At 42.7% G+C, this 16897-nt stretch overlaps 1 protein-coding gene across 2 annotated transcripts in view; it reads left to right on the top strand.

The window, feature by feature from the left end:
* Positions 1–16897, top strand: part of LOC121289806 (inositol polyphosphate-5-phosphatase A) — a 568674-nt gene that overhangs the window by 533604 nt on the left and 18173 nt on the right. For both annotated transcript variants that reach the window (XM_041209646.1, XM_041209645.1), the window contains exons 13-14: positions 4073–4184; positions 12196–12264. In XM_041209646.1, the coding sequence (XP_041065580.1) occupies positions 4073–4184; positions 12196–12264 (181 nt within the window). The remainder of the gene's footprint in view (positions 1–4072; positions 4185–12195; positions 12265–16897) is intronic.

A 16897-nucleotide genomic window follows, 5' to 3' on the forward strand; every position in this document is an offset into this window, starting at 1 on the left:
CCATCAATATGCAGCTGCTGTGTGCTGACTGACAGGTCTTTGCTCATTATCCTGGCAGTTGTAATGATGTAATTATTGATCATCAATCCCCCTACTCTTTAACCATGTATATCTAGTGAGAAGATGACTGCTGGAAGGTTGAGGTTGTCCTCTGTACACTTGGATTCATGCCTCCTCTTAACATAATTTTCCCTGATGTCTGATGAACCCAGAGAGAGGGGAGAGGGAGAAGGGTTAGCACATTGTTCCAATGTTAAGTAATAGCAAATGATTGGCAGCGCAGTACAGTAGTGAGTGAGTGAATTAAATAGAAAGACCAAAGAAAGGGAAGATGCCCAAACACCCTTGTGTGTATGACCTCCAGCCTAGGCAATGGAATCGTTGCCTGTCCTCCATCTGCCAATGCTGCTATTGGTAGTACTTTGTCAATCCGGTCCTCCTCTTGATCTTGTTTTTATTTTCCGCCTGTTGGCTGCAAACCTATCCTGCAAGTAAAGTGAAAGTGAGTCAGTGTTGATGGGCTCTGAGGATGTGTGAGGCAGCTTAGCATCGTGTGTCTATCTGGAAGGAGCACCCAGTACGGCAAGAGTTTTGAGGCTAGCAGCTGGTCTTGAATGTGCAGGTGCAAACAGCACTTGCAGTGAAGTGCCTGTTACTCTTGCAGGTGAGGTACCAGAAGCAGGGGAAGGAAGAACCGGTAATACTCAGGCTATAGTAGTGTAGTGCTGGGCATTGGAGAGAGTGAGAGATGTGAACCAGAGCCTTACCCAACAGCTCTGGTGAGGCCATTCATTTTTCTTTCTGAATTACTGTCAGGTCCTGGGAACAACACTTGTGTCCTTCACATGTTCCAGCATCTCTGCTGAGAAATTTTGCCTGGCTACCCACTGCCCATCACTGGTGAAGAGGACTTCCTTCCTGTTGCTAACACACCTCCACAACACACAAACCTGAGGGCCCTGGCAATAATCAGCTTTTCAGTGAAAATTGCGCCTCCCCTTTATAAGTTGAATGCTGCTTTTAAATACTGATAATAGATTCTGATTTCATGTCCTCCCAATGAGTGAGCTTCCTAGAGAGAGCACAATTAGCGCTAGCAGTTTGCGCTCAATATTAAAATAAGGTGTAACGACAAAAATGGATCAGGTATCAAGCTGACACTACCATGTGAGTTGCCCACCCAATTTACACAATAATCTAAATTCATTCCCATAATGCCAACAGTGGTTGGTTTTGTAATTTGACATTAAAGGTAGTATATTCCTGTAAATTGATTGTCTCTTCTAATTAAAATGACTCTAAAAATAGCCATTTGGGACATTGGTCCTGATTTTGCTGGTTTGCAGCAATTCTCTGCATGCCCTGTTGGTTAGAATTGTTCGTACACATTTAAGTTTTCAAATCTATAATTTTTGCAAAAGTAGAAACTATATTGCTTGATTCCCCTGTACCTTTCAGTGCATTCCCAATATTGATCATGGAGCTGGATTTTATAGATAATTGACAGAAAGTTGTACAAATGTCCTTCCCCCGATCTGGTCAATTCTTGACATGCCCTTCCTTTGCAAATGTGGGTTAGGGAATGTTAAATCACAACATTTACTCATCCCTTCATCCCTTGTAAATTATTAATTATTAGCAATCAGAAATGCTGGATGGAAGGGAATAATTTCCAATTTGTTACATACAATCAAATTGGCAGATTCAGATGATGTTCTAAAATATCAAGCTGTGGATTAAGTGGATTTTACTTCTTGTCCAGACAGTAAAATCAGTCTGGGTCTTTACTATCCATCCCTTCCCTTATTATGATATTGCAAGTGGTATTTTGCTTGGAAACCATTAGGAAGTTTCATTTTACTACATTAAAATTTGCACCTCAAATAGCTAAAGTAAATCAAAAGCGACTGACACTGAGATCCTTTATGGTTTTTTTGAAATGCCATTTTTTTAACTCCTATTTGATGCGCAAAGTCAGTCAAATTTAACAAGTAATGCAATAGAACATTCAAAGACAGGCATTAAACAGATCTGTACTGCCATTAGTATAGGTGTACAGAGAGCAAAGCCACAGCTAATTCCGAGGAAATTATATTTGTCTTACTTATTCGAAAACAGCATTCCCCGTAATGGGCTAAGTTTTACACAGGCGGCATAAGTCCCACCTCTAGGGTGAAGTGAAGGCTGACCCCGCATCGGTAGTTTGTGGAACCTGGGTGCCACATTTTTCTGGCAGCAGTCAATAAAGTAGCTGCTGCTGGGTCTGTTGTCCCGACTAAGAACAATGTCCTGCTTCCAAGTGCTTCCGCCCAATCACTGCGTTAGTGGTGGCCGCTGCTGAAATTGCACCTGGGGGATGAGGGCGTATTGATGGCCCTGTGCCCTCAAAGTTAGGTAAGTTGTGTCTGGGAGTGTCAGGGCCAGTCAGGCAGACTGCAGCAAAGGAGTGGTGGCGGGTGATGTTGGCTGAGGGAAGGTGGCACAGTTGCTGTAGGGCAGCCATTGCCTTTGGGGGCCAAAGAATGCGAAGGCGGGTTCCTCAGCCGCTGATAGAAGCCAGCGAATGTGGAAAGAGGTCCTTTTAGTTGGCCACAAAGTGGTTGAAATGGACTCTGAGCAGGTGGGCCATATTCCATTTATTCCACCACTGGCAAAATGGCAGGAAGACGTTGGGCACATGAAGTATTCACCCCCAGTATTCTCCCTTGGCAGCTTTCCAGCCTCCCAGTCTGTCACCTAGGGCTGAATTTTCCCCCCATCGGGGGCAGGCAGGAGCGAGCGCGAACCCGATCGGCACCCCGAATCAGGTGCGTACCGCCATTTTACGTGGGTGGGCCAAGTAAGGCCCACCCAGCGTGACGCACGCCCGGAAGAGCAGTGCATTCCCTGTGCTGGGCAGGGGGGGGGGATTCCCTGAGTTGGGCACAGAAATCCCCCCGAGGCATGGAGGTGCCTCAGGGAGATTAGTTTAAGTTGTGAAAAAGGTAATAAAGGTTAAAAAAAATTTTAAGGATATGACCCCTCAAGTGAAACTGTCACATGAGCTGGGACACGCCCATTAATTTTTTCAAAAAATTTTATTTAATTAATGAATCCTACATGAAATCTCATCCCGCCCGTGGATGAGGTTTCATGAAAAATGTGAAGGCCGCCTGGGCTCTTCGCCTGCCGCCAACCTTAAGATTAGACGGGCAGCATTCTTAACAGCTTTAATTACTTTGTTAATGGCCTTAATAGGCCTTTGACAGTTCGGCGGACGCACAGTTGATGTGGCTGTGTGCCCGCCGAACTGACAATCTAAATGATGCGCAGTGACATTGGGACGCCCGCCCAGTGTCACCGTGCGTCATTTTACGCGTCAGTGAGTGCGCCCTGCCCCTGCTTACCAACAGGAAAATTCTTCCCCGAAGGGCTGGTAAAATTCAGCCCAACATGTAACCAGTGGAAGTTATGTGGCATTGTTCAAGGGAAGCTGCTGCAACAACAACTACTTGTATTTATAAAGTGCCTTCATTGTACTAAAATATGCCAAGGTATTTCTCAGGAATGTTATCAAATGAAATAAGCAGCTATGAGGGCCAATTGCAAAGAGGTAGTTTTTAAGGAGCATCTGAGAGGAGGAAAGGGAAGAAGAGAGGTGCAGAGGTTTGGGAAGGGAATTCCAGAGCTTAGAGAATTGGCAGCTGAAGTCATGGCTGCCAATGGTAGAGTTACAATCAGGAATGCTCAAGAGGCCAGAATTGAAGAGGTGCAGATATCTCAGAGGGCTGTGGCACTGGAGGAGATTACAGAGATAGGGAGGGGTGAGAACATAAAGAGATTTGAAAACAGAGATGAGAATTTTAAAATTGATGTGTCACTTAACTGGGAACCTGTTTAGGTCAGCAAGCACAGGGGTGTTGAGTGAATGGGACTTTGTGAAAGTTAGGACAAGGGCAGCAGAGTTCAGGATGACCTCAAGTTTACAAAGGGTAGAGTACAAGAGGCTGGCTGGGAGTGTGTTGGAATAGTCAAGTCTGGAAATAAAAATGGCTGAGGTGTGAGGTCATTTACTCTGATTTCTGTTTTCTAGTTATCCATACAGTGAGGATTCAAATCAGGGAAAGCAGTACATGAATACGAGGTGTCCCTCATGGTGTGATCGTATCCTTTTGTCTCATTCGGCACGGGATCTTATTCATAAGGTAAGTAGTTAACCCACAGTTTTGTTCCTCTAATCTTGAGCAAATGTAAGAATGAATGTTTAGTTAGAAATAGTTGCAACTTTCATGTGCCATTACTGCCCTACACGTAAGGCTTACAGATTAAATTTGAATTTCTATGAAGGTCTTTATCCTGCTTTAGTGGTCATATTGTGCACTGCACATAGAAGGATTTCTGGAGAACTGATATGGTAATTGTTTAATCTTCAAAGTTAAAGTTTCGAGTTAAAATTAATCAACCAAAAAGTAAAGTGTGAATGGGAATCAGGCGTAGTTTATTTAAAACAATGTATAACTCAGTCTGCTACACTGATCAGAGGTGAAAAAACCACAATGCAACATTCATCAGGCATTGATTACCCTTTACTTACAACCTTGTAAATTCAGGAGAATCATATGACAGGCTGTGTATAGTTGAAGCAGGAAACCAGGTGTTTTTTTTTACTGAATGAATGTACAGTGAATATTAAAATACTTACTTTTCATGTCAATAATGTGCTGCCTGGATCCTGAATTAGCATTCAGTATTTTGGTTTTGTTTCATTGTTCTAGCACCTATTGCTTTCGTTGTTGAGTTTGCCACTGCATCATGCTTCTTTCAGTTAAGTGACAATGTCTAGCCACCCCACTAGGCAGTGCAATTGTAAAATTGTACTTTTTGTGACAAACAACCTCTTTAAGACTAATTAGAAGCTGCACTCAACACAGAGCCAGGTACAAAATGGCCTTCTTTATTAGTGTTCGTTAAAAAATGTAATTTTCAACTTTCAATGTTACCTAGCCATTTACAAGTCTTGGTTCGGAGCACGAAGGCTTGATTATACTCCATCACCAAATGATGGGGAGGCATGTGATTTGGCACTGCATGGCATCCACAACAAATTCTGTGATTTTCTACACAGTACAAGTAGCCTGATTTACTGCTGAGTCCTGTCATTTTGTATAAAAATACCTGTTTCTGGTTGAATCTAAGCTGTAAAAAAATTGTCTTCTGCAACTTTGCCTTTTGAGAGAGCATAGATTCACCACAAAATCTCAGCACGCTAATCTGGGGGATGAAGAGAAAATCAAAGAGCTGCTGATCATTGTGTATCATCTTTTAACACAAACATAACCATAAACAGCAAATTATATTCATCATGTCATTGAAAATCTAAATGGCAAAAGTCTCTTTGACTGTATCATGAGCAGTTTTTTAAAATTCTGATATTTCATTCAAAAACTATTTAATTATCTTCACATCCTAACTATAGGCAGTAAAGAGAACTGTGGCTTGAATTTCTAAGCCTAGCTGAAACAGTAGCCATCAAATAAAATAATTTCAACATTGAAATTTTCCCTAGATCCAACTCTCCCTCTGTCTTTTCAAGTGTAAGTCTCCGTCTGTCTGCTTCTGTCTCTGTCTCTCTTTTCCTTACATCTCTCTCTCTCTCTCTCTCTCCCGGGCTGTAATACCATGTTCTTGCTTCCCTGATCAAGCAATTTCAGTCAGAAGCCCTTATCATGTCCTGCTATGCAGCAAAAATAAACCATCCACCTGATGCAGATCAGGTTACCAGCACAGGCTCATGTGCATTAACTTTATTACTATCTGTACCGTCGAGTAACATTAACAGCACCCTTTACCATAATCACAGTATTACTTCACACAGAATAAAAGCTTTACTCTTCTTCACATATCTAACCAAGAACCAAATATTTATTCGATTTTACCTGCAAGAAGGTGAATTTTCATGACAATTTTATATTTTATATTGCCCCCCCACTTAAGGTACCAGTAGCTTAATTCTGGATCTTTTCAATCCTCATTAAAATTATTAACATTGATTTTCTCTCATTTTTCTTTCTGTCTTGTAAGGGCTTTCACTGCTTCTGACAGAGTAGTAGCAGTAGCCCATGGCCTTCAACACCCTTCCTCAATGTGTGTTGAGAGCATTAAATAGACACATATTTAGTACCTAACAGATTCCCAAATAACTCATTGAATGGTGATTTTTTTTAATTGAAAGTTGAAGCGAAACCACTTTTGTTATCTGCAAAATGGCATTGTGTAAATTTTAAACATTGGATATTACAAATTAGATAGAAATGCAGAATTACTTGGTCCATTTTATTGTTCGAGGTTGTGGTTCTGATTAAGTGTGAGGATAGCCTTTACGGTTTATGCAAGTTTATCTTCTAAACTCTATTAGTGCTTGAAATGTTGGATTATCTAATTGGCACTTCACTCAGTTGCAAACAAGAGCACAGTTTATGTAGACATCAAGCTGATAATTGAATTGATTAAAGATTAACAATTGTGAGTTTGCTGTTAATATGTTTTTTGTAGTTCAGCGAATCTCACTTTTAGTTTGTATAATTTTTAGCTAATTGAAGCTTATTGCCTTTTGACTGGTTTCTGCTGTTCATTGTTATCATTTTGATATTGCTGCTGGAGCAATCTCTTTCTCTCTCTCTTGATTGATCTTCCTCAATTCATAATAAAAAGTAAAGCATCTAATCAGTAAAATGCCTTTTGCATTATAATTAGATTGTATCACTTTCTACATTTATTTTATTGCCTCCCGTGATTGCCCAGGTACATAATCGTACAGATAGAGAGCTCACTTTGGAATACTGGAGATAGAGGCCTAGCTATATGTCTGAATCGTCTCATATTAGCGAACGGCACGTTGAGCACAATGCACTAGGCGTTACAGATTGTACAGACATGGAGCTGTAAACAGCCACTGTGCAACATCATCTATCATGCCATGGTCCGTTAACTCACCATCATGTTATTTTATGCTTTCTGAGCCCTAACACACCAAAGGTTGGCCACTGCTTCGGAGCTGCGTAACTGCTTGATAGCATGTGATAATGAATGCTCAGTGAAGTGTAGTTTTGTTTCTGCTTGTGTGCTGCTGTAATTTGTTTATCCTGTCTTAAGATTATGCAGCCGAAAATCTACAATTTTAAGCTGCTTTTGAAAATTATCATCTTGAATTTGATGAATGCACTTGAACTTCCTGCTATGACTACATGATGATTCCAGCATATTGAAAGTGTCCATGCATATATATAAAAGGTTACATTTTGATTGTAGGCAACAGTGCTTTATAATAATGTGTCTGACCTTAAAGCAGCTCACTGCATTCAAAGCTAATTAGAAGATTGTTGATTTCTTCTGTTTTATGTTGTGGCTTTATATAATTTTCTGTGGTGTCCATTTGACTGTACATCACAAGCATGAAGTAACACAGTTGCAAGAACCTTTTTAATAAATCCTTTCATAAATGAGATTTTATTCAAACCCAGTTTTGCTACTTGAATCCATTGCTTCCATGGCAGCTGCTTGTTGCCACACATTCCCTGTTAGTAGTGGGTGACTGAATGGATTGCAGGCTCTCTTACTAATGCTTTATGCACAGCTCAGCTTCCAATAGAGGCAAAAGTGGGTGAAGTGCCAGTCGCATTTTATAAGGTACATTACACAAATAAAATTTGATCCTAAGAGTTTTACACAATTTGAATTGACGTTAAGATGATCCTCTGCTTCCTACTTAATTTACAGTCAAAGAAGGACAGACATTATAATGAGAGCAGGTGGCTGAAGCGAAGTTGGAAGCTGTGGATTTGTAGGGCATGAGTGAACATTAAAGCTGGCTACACAAACTGTGAACTTGGATGAGGTTTAATTGAAGTGTGATGCACAAAGCTTATACTTGCTTTTTACTGTCATATTCTATTTACACAGCTTCAAGTGTCACAAAATATCATGGGTGATTCCTGTGTTTCCATTACTGAACAGAATATTGATTTGCCTAACTTGTTTATATGTGACAGAACAGTCTTAGTTTGATCCTGACCTTTCCACAGTCGTGTGGACCTAACCAAGAATGTTTGTGCTTCTCTACAGTAAAGTGAGGGTATGACCCATTGGCATAAATGTTGAATGGCAAAAAAATTGATACTTTAATCCCAAAAATCTTTACAGCTCCAGTTTACATTTAATGAATACTTCATTGATGAATAGACTATTTTCCTCTTAAATACTGTGATACCAATTTCACCCAGGAGTATAGTGCAACCAGGTTTATATTCCAAGTTGTGACAATATAATAATACTTTCTGAAAGTGTGCAATTTTTGGAAGCAAAACATGACTTGTTGTTGTGCTTGATTGAGCACTGGGTGAAGGTTAGCATGATATGTCAATGAACACATTCCCCATATTATTCCTGTGGTATGATTGCTGGAATGGAGAGACAACAGAATAACTGTATGTTGTCCCCTTTAAGAAATCGGACAACACGGAGCAGAGGGGGTGAGGGCTTGCATCTCTCAGCTTTTACAGTTTGTTATAGCCTAACCAAGTAACCAGTTTACGTTTTTTTTTAAAAAAGAGACCTTCATGTGAAGCCTGATGGAGCAGGAGTGCTTCTCCCAGCTCCAGAGCACTCCAGAGTGCCACTGCCTACTCATGCTAACTGCCCCCACTTGTTCTCCTCCTCTATGCCCCTCAATGACCTACCTGAGGGCCAATACCACAAGGTAGCCAATGGAAATCTTGAATCCAGTGAGCTGCCTCTGGTAGTTGGGCAGGTGTTGGCAGCTCACTGGTGGTATTAAAATGAAACTCAAGAACCAATTCTGTACATTGCAGTAGTGCCTCCCGATTTGCGCAAACTGTCAAGTGTTAACAAATTTCTCATCTATGCTGTTGGTGTAGAACCACAGTAACTGGAACTTGCCAGGATATTGGTCGGTTGTGTACCATTGATATACATGTATCTTTAAACATAACTTTCACAGATATGTCAATAAAAATGAATTTGTGAAAACCTTTTTGACCTACTTGTGAAGGAGAATGAGTTGTTTATTTATTTTTGGCTCTGGGCTGTGAATCAGTAGGCTGTGCGTACAAACCCTACTGTAGAACCTGATGTAATATCATAATGTGATTTTCAAACAGCAGTTAATGCAAGAGAGACCGATTGCCCTTTACATTCAGTTATTCCTTGTATAGCACTTCCTAAAAATAAATGGCATGATAAACACAAACATTCTAAATGAAAATCACTTTCTCATAAGGGTGGGTTACATTCCTGACATGTCATTTTTATATGAAAAGTCTATGGCTGCCTTGACCCTAACTGGCCTAAAAATCCTTACTAATTCTCACTAAAATACCAACTCTTAATAACTTAAAAACTCTGAATAACTCACCAACTCTTTCTACCTTCCTCCTGCTCACCACTCTCCAACTGTTGCTTCCATCCCTGAATAATCCTCCCTGGCCCTTCTGCTCACTGCTTCCCTCCCCAAACAATGCCACCACCCACCCACCACCACCCCCCTGCCCCCCCGTCATCACCTCTTCCCCCCCCCGACCCTCCCACTTACCACTTTGTGCCCACTCCCTCCCGCTCGCTGACCCTTTTCCAAATCCTCGTCTTGAGCGAGGGAAGTGGCAAGCAGGAGGGTTGGCCAGTGGGAGGGTTGCTGAATGGGATGGTCGGTGAGTGGGAAGGTCGGTGAGCGGGAGGGTTGGTGATTGAGAGGGTTGGTGAATGGGAGGGTTGGTGAGCGGGAGTGTTGGTGAGCGGGAGAGTTGATGAGCGGGAGGGTCAACGAGTGGGAGAGTTGGTGACAGGAGGATTGGCAAGTGGGAGGGTCGGGGAGGGAAGCATCAAGTAGGAGGGTAAGGGACGGAAGTGAGAGAGGGAGGGTGGGGGGGGCGGGGGAGTGCGAATGGGAGGGTCAGGGAGGGACATGCGAGTGGGAGGGTCGTAGATGGAAGTGCGAGCAGGAGGGTCCTGGAGGGAAAGGGCTAGTGGGAGGGTCAGGGAGGGTGGCTGCGACCAACTTTTCTACCAGAGGTAGGTGAGCAATTCCCTCCCACTACCTGCCCTATAAAATTCAACCTGTGCTCTGAGATATATATCCACATAACTTGCCTCTGTTTTTGGGGGGTCGTTTCTCCATTCTATAGTCCATTAAGACAGTAAGATGTGGGCTTTATGTCCTTGTTTCTCACTCATTTATGAAAGATTTTATGCACTCCGTTGCTGGTTTCATGAACGTTTAATCACTTAGTCATTGTGAAGTTTTCAAGAATCTTCAGAACAGATTGATCATAATCAGCTGATTCATTTTGCTGTATCCACAATTCAAATTGTCTTGCTTGTAATTGCCCTCACAAACCAGCCATTTTTATATCAAATTATATACTTTCAAAAAGGTTCATTAACATTTTAAACAAAGAAAGAAATATACCCTGCAGAGAAAAGCTGATACAAGCTCAGTAAAGAAGGCTGGTAGTTACATGGGGCAAGTATTGACCTTAATAGGAATGTGGTTCATCTTCATCAAAAGCTATTCAGTTTATCACCACACTATAGTATTGTACAGCAGCAGACGAACTCCCCACGGCTCTCCCCATTCTAGGCTAAAAATACCAGTGAAAACTTCTTATATATCATCAGGTCTAAAATTGACCTTTCAAGTCTCATTAATAATGGTTTAAAAATATAAATTATTTTAGAGTATTTGACCCTGACAAGAAACCTCTATTCCTAACATTAAGATACATTTGCAATTGGTTTCATTTACTTTCTTTAGTCTGGTCATAAATTTCCCAAGACATTCATAGGTCTGTTAAAAGAATTGTTCATCCAATCCCAAAACACTTTTCTTTACAAAACAATTCTTTAAATGCCACTCAGAATTTGGCCTTGTCAGAAACAGGGGAATTACACAGTAAAACTTTTTTCTTCAACTTATTTTTTAAAAAATGATGGTAAGGATCCTCCACTGGGCCCTATTCAGGGTTGCCATAGTAACTCCATCAGGTTGCAGTTCATACAACAGTGAAGATGATGGCAGTCCTGGAGACACCACATAAATGTGTATTTAACCCTGACCCACTCTCCTGCCCTTTCACACGGCAAGGCACAAAACAGAAATCCTGTTTGCTACTAATGGGACAAAATAGAATTAAGGGAATTGGGCTATCAAATAATTGTGATACAAAGTTACAAATGGCCAAGAATTGAGTGCAGCCATTAATAAGACATTGCACAATGCAGAACAGGAAAATCATTGATCTCAAAATAGGATTGCTACCATCAGATATCTGCTCTTATCAACAATGGACAGTTTCCCATTGAAATGGAGACTCTGTATATGGAAAAAAAAGTTAATTATAAATATTACTCATTTTTAGCAGACTAGATCTTAAAGTGAGCTTCTTTTGAAAAGCTCAAATGGTTATTAGCTACAATAAAGAGTGGGCCTGCAGTGTAAAACTGATGCCTTGGCAACTCTGTTGCTGAACTACTTGAAGTCATAAATGGTCTTAAAACCAATATTTATTATTCAGAATAAGCAATCATTTGCCTATTCCCTGTGACTTCATGTACCGATTAATACAAAGCCTTTAATGATTATGTGTTAATGGCCTCTAACACAGTCCTTCAACAACTGCACAGAACTACCCTTAGTACTTGAGTCCAATGCATAATAATCAAGCTGTTACAGAGAAGGTGCAATTTGCCATGAATGAAAGTGTCAGTAATGACAAAATCATCAATACCAGAAACTGCCTCGTAGTAATAGCACAAACACCATTAGTGAGCCAGCTTGTAGATATAACTATTGCTCATCAACGTTATTCACCCACTTTGAGAGTGATGGTCTTCTCCACACCACCACTGCCCCCCCCACAAACAACACCTACCCCTCCCCCACCTCCACCACCCTCACTAACCCCAACCCCATACGAAACATTGGTTTCAATTTGTAACTGCTGGAGCAAATGGTCTTCTGACATTCAGAAGAGTTTTTACAAATCCATGCAGGGGTGGCCTTCCAATTCTACTTGTTTGTTAAAACTCTTGTAGATTGCTTTCTCACTCCCTCTAAATATTTGCCTTTGCAGCTGAGCAATTGTGAAAAGACCTTTGCTGTGAATAGCCACTCTGTCTCTAAAGAAAGTGATCTCTGTTTTACAGGCAGAAAATGATGAGAAGTCAGTTATCTATGACAACATTGGACCAAATGTTTGCATGGGGGACCACAAGGTAAAGAGTACTTTGTTGCTAAATTCAACAGTTTTGTTGAATGCAATGAATGCTATTGTCTCCTCTGTTGGTAACATTACTGTATGGCATGTAGCATGCTAATTATTTTTATTTCCCTTTTACTCATGGTTTATTCCCCAAAAGGCATATACCTATTGACGTTCAAGTTGTAATGAGTAACTGTTGAATTATAATTTAGTTGGGAAGAACTACTTAGCTTCTGTGGTCGGAGATTACAACTCTGGGAAAAGCGCATGATCCAAACAGCATATATACCAATTCCTTGGAAGTCTACTTTGGATGTATTTAGAATTTAAATGGTGTAATGATCTTTTTCCTCAGCTGGCGTTTTATAATCTAACAATTGCTCAGCCCAAGGAGAATGAGAAATGGTTTCATCCCCTTTTCTGTAAATTCAGTTCTTCCCCCACCCCCCGCCCCCCCCCAAGATTACCCTTAAAAAAATCCCTGGGTGTTAATTCAAAAAATGGCTATGACAGTTATTCAGTCCAAAATGTCTATAGTAGCTGATACATTGAATGCTGGTATGCTGATATAATTCAGAGAGCTTTCAAACTATGTTTTATATATTCTTTGAACTCATTCCCAAATAAATAAATTAGGTGTTGGAAGTGTCAAAGGCCGCTGGAAATCATGTGTTTTACAGTGCTCCCTCAAAGTGACATCATGGAAACTTGCATTTCCTTGTTATTTTCTCCAGGTTAATGCAGATTTAGCAATCTATTAAATTAACACTGGGTGGCTGATGATTTTCTTCACAGGTGAGACAAACCTGCACATGCCTAAACTAGACAGTGTATTACCATGGCAACAGGTCCTTAAAACAAGATGCATTTTACTGACTCTCCACTCATGTGTGCGCAGACACAATTCTCAGTGAAGCTGTGTCTCACTGGATAAGCCAGCTCTGCCAAAATGGAATCTCGGCCCCACACCAACTGTCACTGAAAGTCAGATTTTTCAAATTAGCATTGACTATAGACTTCTGTGCACATACAATCTAGTTCTGTTGGTATTGTCCAATATTTCAAATTATGATTAGCATGCCCCTGTTCCCTTCACGTACATCAACCTTCCACTGGGTTATTTTTATACCTAAAATATCTGAGATTAGCTGTAGGATTGAACCAGATGGCCACCGTACTTAAGCACTTGACAAGTGGAGTTTTTATGAAAGGTATTGGATACATAAATAAAGATGTGAAAAAGTCTGCTTCAAGAATGTGATAGCAATGCTGTCTTTATATTCCAGAACTGCTTCCTTATTTAGTTCTCCAATGTCTGCCCTGTGTCTCACTGTCAATTCCCAATTTTGCATAGTCACGGTTTTGTTTTACCCCTTATAAAGTTCACCAGGTTATAAACTACACCAAAGCATAAATCAGGTAAACTTTATAAGGGGTAAAATGAGAAACTGTGACTATTCAAAATTGAGGATTCTAAACTAAGGTGCTGGATGTACACAGCCACTGCAAAAGCATAATGCTTCAAGCGTGGCCATTCATTGGATCTGACCTCAATTCTGACAACGGGCCAAACCCATTCCATTAAACTTTTTCATTTGGATGCTAAGAAGTTGCTTTGGATTTTTGGTCATTGTTAATTTTTTTTGATGCTTTCAGAATTGCAGTTGGCTTGTGCATTTCTCAGTGCAAGTCAGACCCTGACACCTGAATCCTGTCTCAGTTCCCACTCTTCTTAGCCATCCTCTCACTGACACCCCAACACTTTGACTCCGCCCCTGAATGTCACCCCATAGTTGACTCCACCCCAACTGACACCCCATTGCTGACTCCGCCCCGACGCACCCCATTGCTGACTCCGCCCCGACACACCCCATTGCTGACTCCGCCCCGACACACCCCATTGCTGACTCTGCCCTGACACACCCCATTGCTGACTCCACCCCGACACACCACATTGCTGACTCTGCCGACACACCCCATTGCTGACTCCGCCCCGACACACCCCATTGCTGACTCCACCCCGACACACCACATTGCTGACTCTGCCCCAACTGACACCTGATTGCTGACTCCACCCCTGACCCCAACCCTCACTGAATTCACTCCTGACTCCACCCTCTCGCTGACGCCCCAACAATCTGACTCCTCCCTGACTCTGACTCGACTGACACCCCATTGCTGACTCAACCCACTGACCTTGTCCCTTACTGACTGCTCCCTTGACTCCACCCGTGACTGACACCCCATCAGTGACATGCCCTGACCTCGCCCCTCACTGAACCTCTCAACTCCACCCACTGACTCTGCCCTCTCACTGACACCCCAGCACTCTGAATCCTTCCCTGACTCTGTTGCTGACTGTGCCCCTGACCCTCATCCTTGACTCCATCCCCTAACTCCGCCCTCTCACAGCCACCTCACTGACTCCTCCCCTGACTCCACTCCTGACTGTGCCCCCACATCCTTGACTCCATCCCCTAACTCCACCCTCTCACACGCCACCTCACTGACTCCTCCCCGACTACACTTCTGACTGTGCCCCTGACCCCATCCCTGTCTCCACCCTTGACACCATCCCCTAATTCCACTCCTCAGAGTAACCTATCCTCCTATGCCACCTCCTATGTCTCCCTAACCCCTATGACATGCCCCCTCTGACTCATTAAACATTCTCTGACACCCTACCGTCCTCTATCTCCTTGCTCCCATCCTGATGCCCAGTATCTGCTCTGACTTCCTGCCTCTTCTCACTTCCTGCCCCCTTTCATTTCCCAACCCCTCTGTAACTTATTATCCTGCTTCTGATACCTGCCCCCTGACTCCCCGCCCCATCCTAACTCCCCAACCTTTCCCTGACTCCCTGCCCCCTCTCTGACGCCCCGCCACTGACCTGACTCCTCACCCTCGCAGGTTAATTTGCATGTTGAGTCGATAGTTAGGAAGGCAAATGCAATGTTGGCATTTATTTCGAGAGGACTAGAATATAAAAGCAGGGATGTGCTGCTGAGGCTTTATAAGGCTCTGATCAGACCACATTTAGAATATTGTGAGCAATTTTGGGCCCCGGATCTCAGGAAAGATGTGCTGGCCCTGGAGAGGGTCCAGAGGAGGTTCACGAGAACAATCCCAGGAATGAAAGGCTTAACATATGAGGAACGTTTGACGATTCTGGGTCTATACTCGATGGAGTTTAGAAAGATGAGGGGAGATCTGATTGAAACTTACAGAATACTGAAAGGCCTGGATACAGTGGACGTGGGGAAGATGTTTCCATTAGGAGGAGAGACTAGGACCCGAGGGCACAGCCTCAGAGTAAAAGGTAGACCTTTTAGAACAGAGATGAGGAGAAACTTCTTTAGCCAGAGCGTGGTGAATCTATAGAATTCATTGCCACAGAACGCTGTGGAGGCCAGGTCATTGAGTGTATTTAAGACTGAAATAGATAGGTTCTTGATTGGTAAGGGGATCAAAGGTTACGGGGAGAAGGTGGGAGAATGGGGTGAGAAACTTATCAGCCATGATTGAATGGTGGAGCAGACTCGATGGGCCAAATGGCCTAATTTCTGCTTCTTTGTCTTATGGTCACCCCTCCTTGACTCCCTGCCTCTTGCCTGACTCCTCAGCCCACCCTGTCTCCCAGCCCTTCCCTGACTCCCTGCACCCTCTCTGACTCTCTTGCTTCCTCTGCTACACCCCACCCATAAGCCCATAAGACATAGGAGCAGAAATTAGGCCATTCAGCCCATCAAGTCTGCTCTGCACCCCCACTCTGACACCCTTCCTGAATGTCACACACCAATCCCTCTTTAACTTATCGTCCCACTTCTGAAACCCTGCCCTTCTCTTGACTCCCTGCCCCCTCTCTGACACCCCACCCCCATCCTGGCACCCTGTTGCTCTCCAACATCCCACCCCCACCAAGATCCCCCATTTCCTTCTGATATCCCACCCCTCCCTGACCCTATTCCTCTCTGACACACCACCCCCTCCCTGACTCTTCAGCCCCTCTCAGACACCCCACCCCCACCCTGACACCACCGCCCCCCCCACCCCGCCAGCCCCTCTCTGACACCCCACCCCCTCGCTGACTCTCCAGTTGCTCTCTGACACCCCACCCCCTCCCTGATTCCCCACCCCCTCTCAGGCACCCCACCCCTCCCTGAATCCCCCTGTTCCTCTCTGACATTTCACCCCCCCTTTGACTCCCCAGCCCACCTCAGACACCCAACCCCCTCCCTGACTCCCTGTTCCTCTCTGACATCCCATCCTGACTCCCAGCCTGTGAGGACATTGTGGATTCCTGTGGATACTGAGATCAGACTTTGAATTTCTATCATTTATAAGTTGAGTCAAAGGACTAATGTTTGTAAATTAACTATAATGCCTGGTAAACTGTTGATACTGGGGGAAAATATTATTAGTTAAAATAAATAGTGCTTGAAATGTTGAGTACATTACACAAGGATTCAAATCTTGCAATCTCCTACTAAGGGATTTTTTCCCCCAATTCTTTAAATTAATATGTATAAAAACTCCAATTTTAATACTTGATTCTCTGATATTAACAGATAATTATCAGGAAATTATGTTTCAAGACTAATCTGTTGATTTATTTATTAATGAAAGTTTTTCAATGGCATATTAGA

This window comes from Carcharodon carcharias, chromosome 17 (assembly GCF_017639515.1).
Source record: "Carcharodon carcharias isolate sCarCar2 chromosome 17, sCarCar2.pri, whole genome shotgun sequence".
Lineage (NCBI taxonomy): Eukaryota > Metazoa > Chordata > Chondrichthyes > Lamniformes > Lamnidae > Carcharodon > Carcharodon carcharias.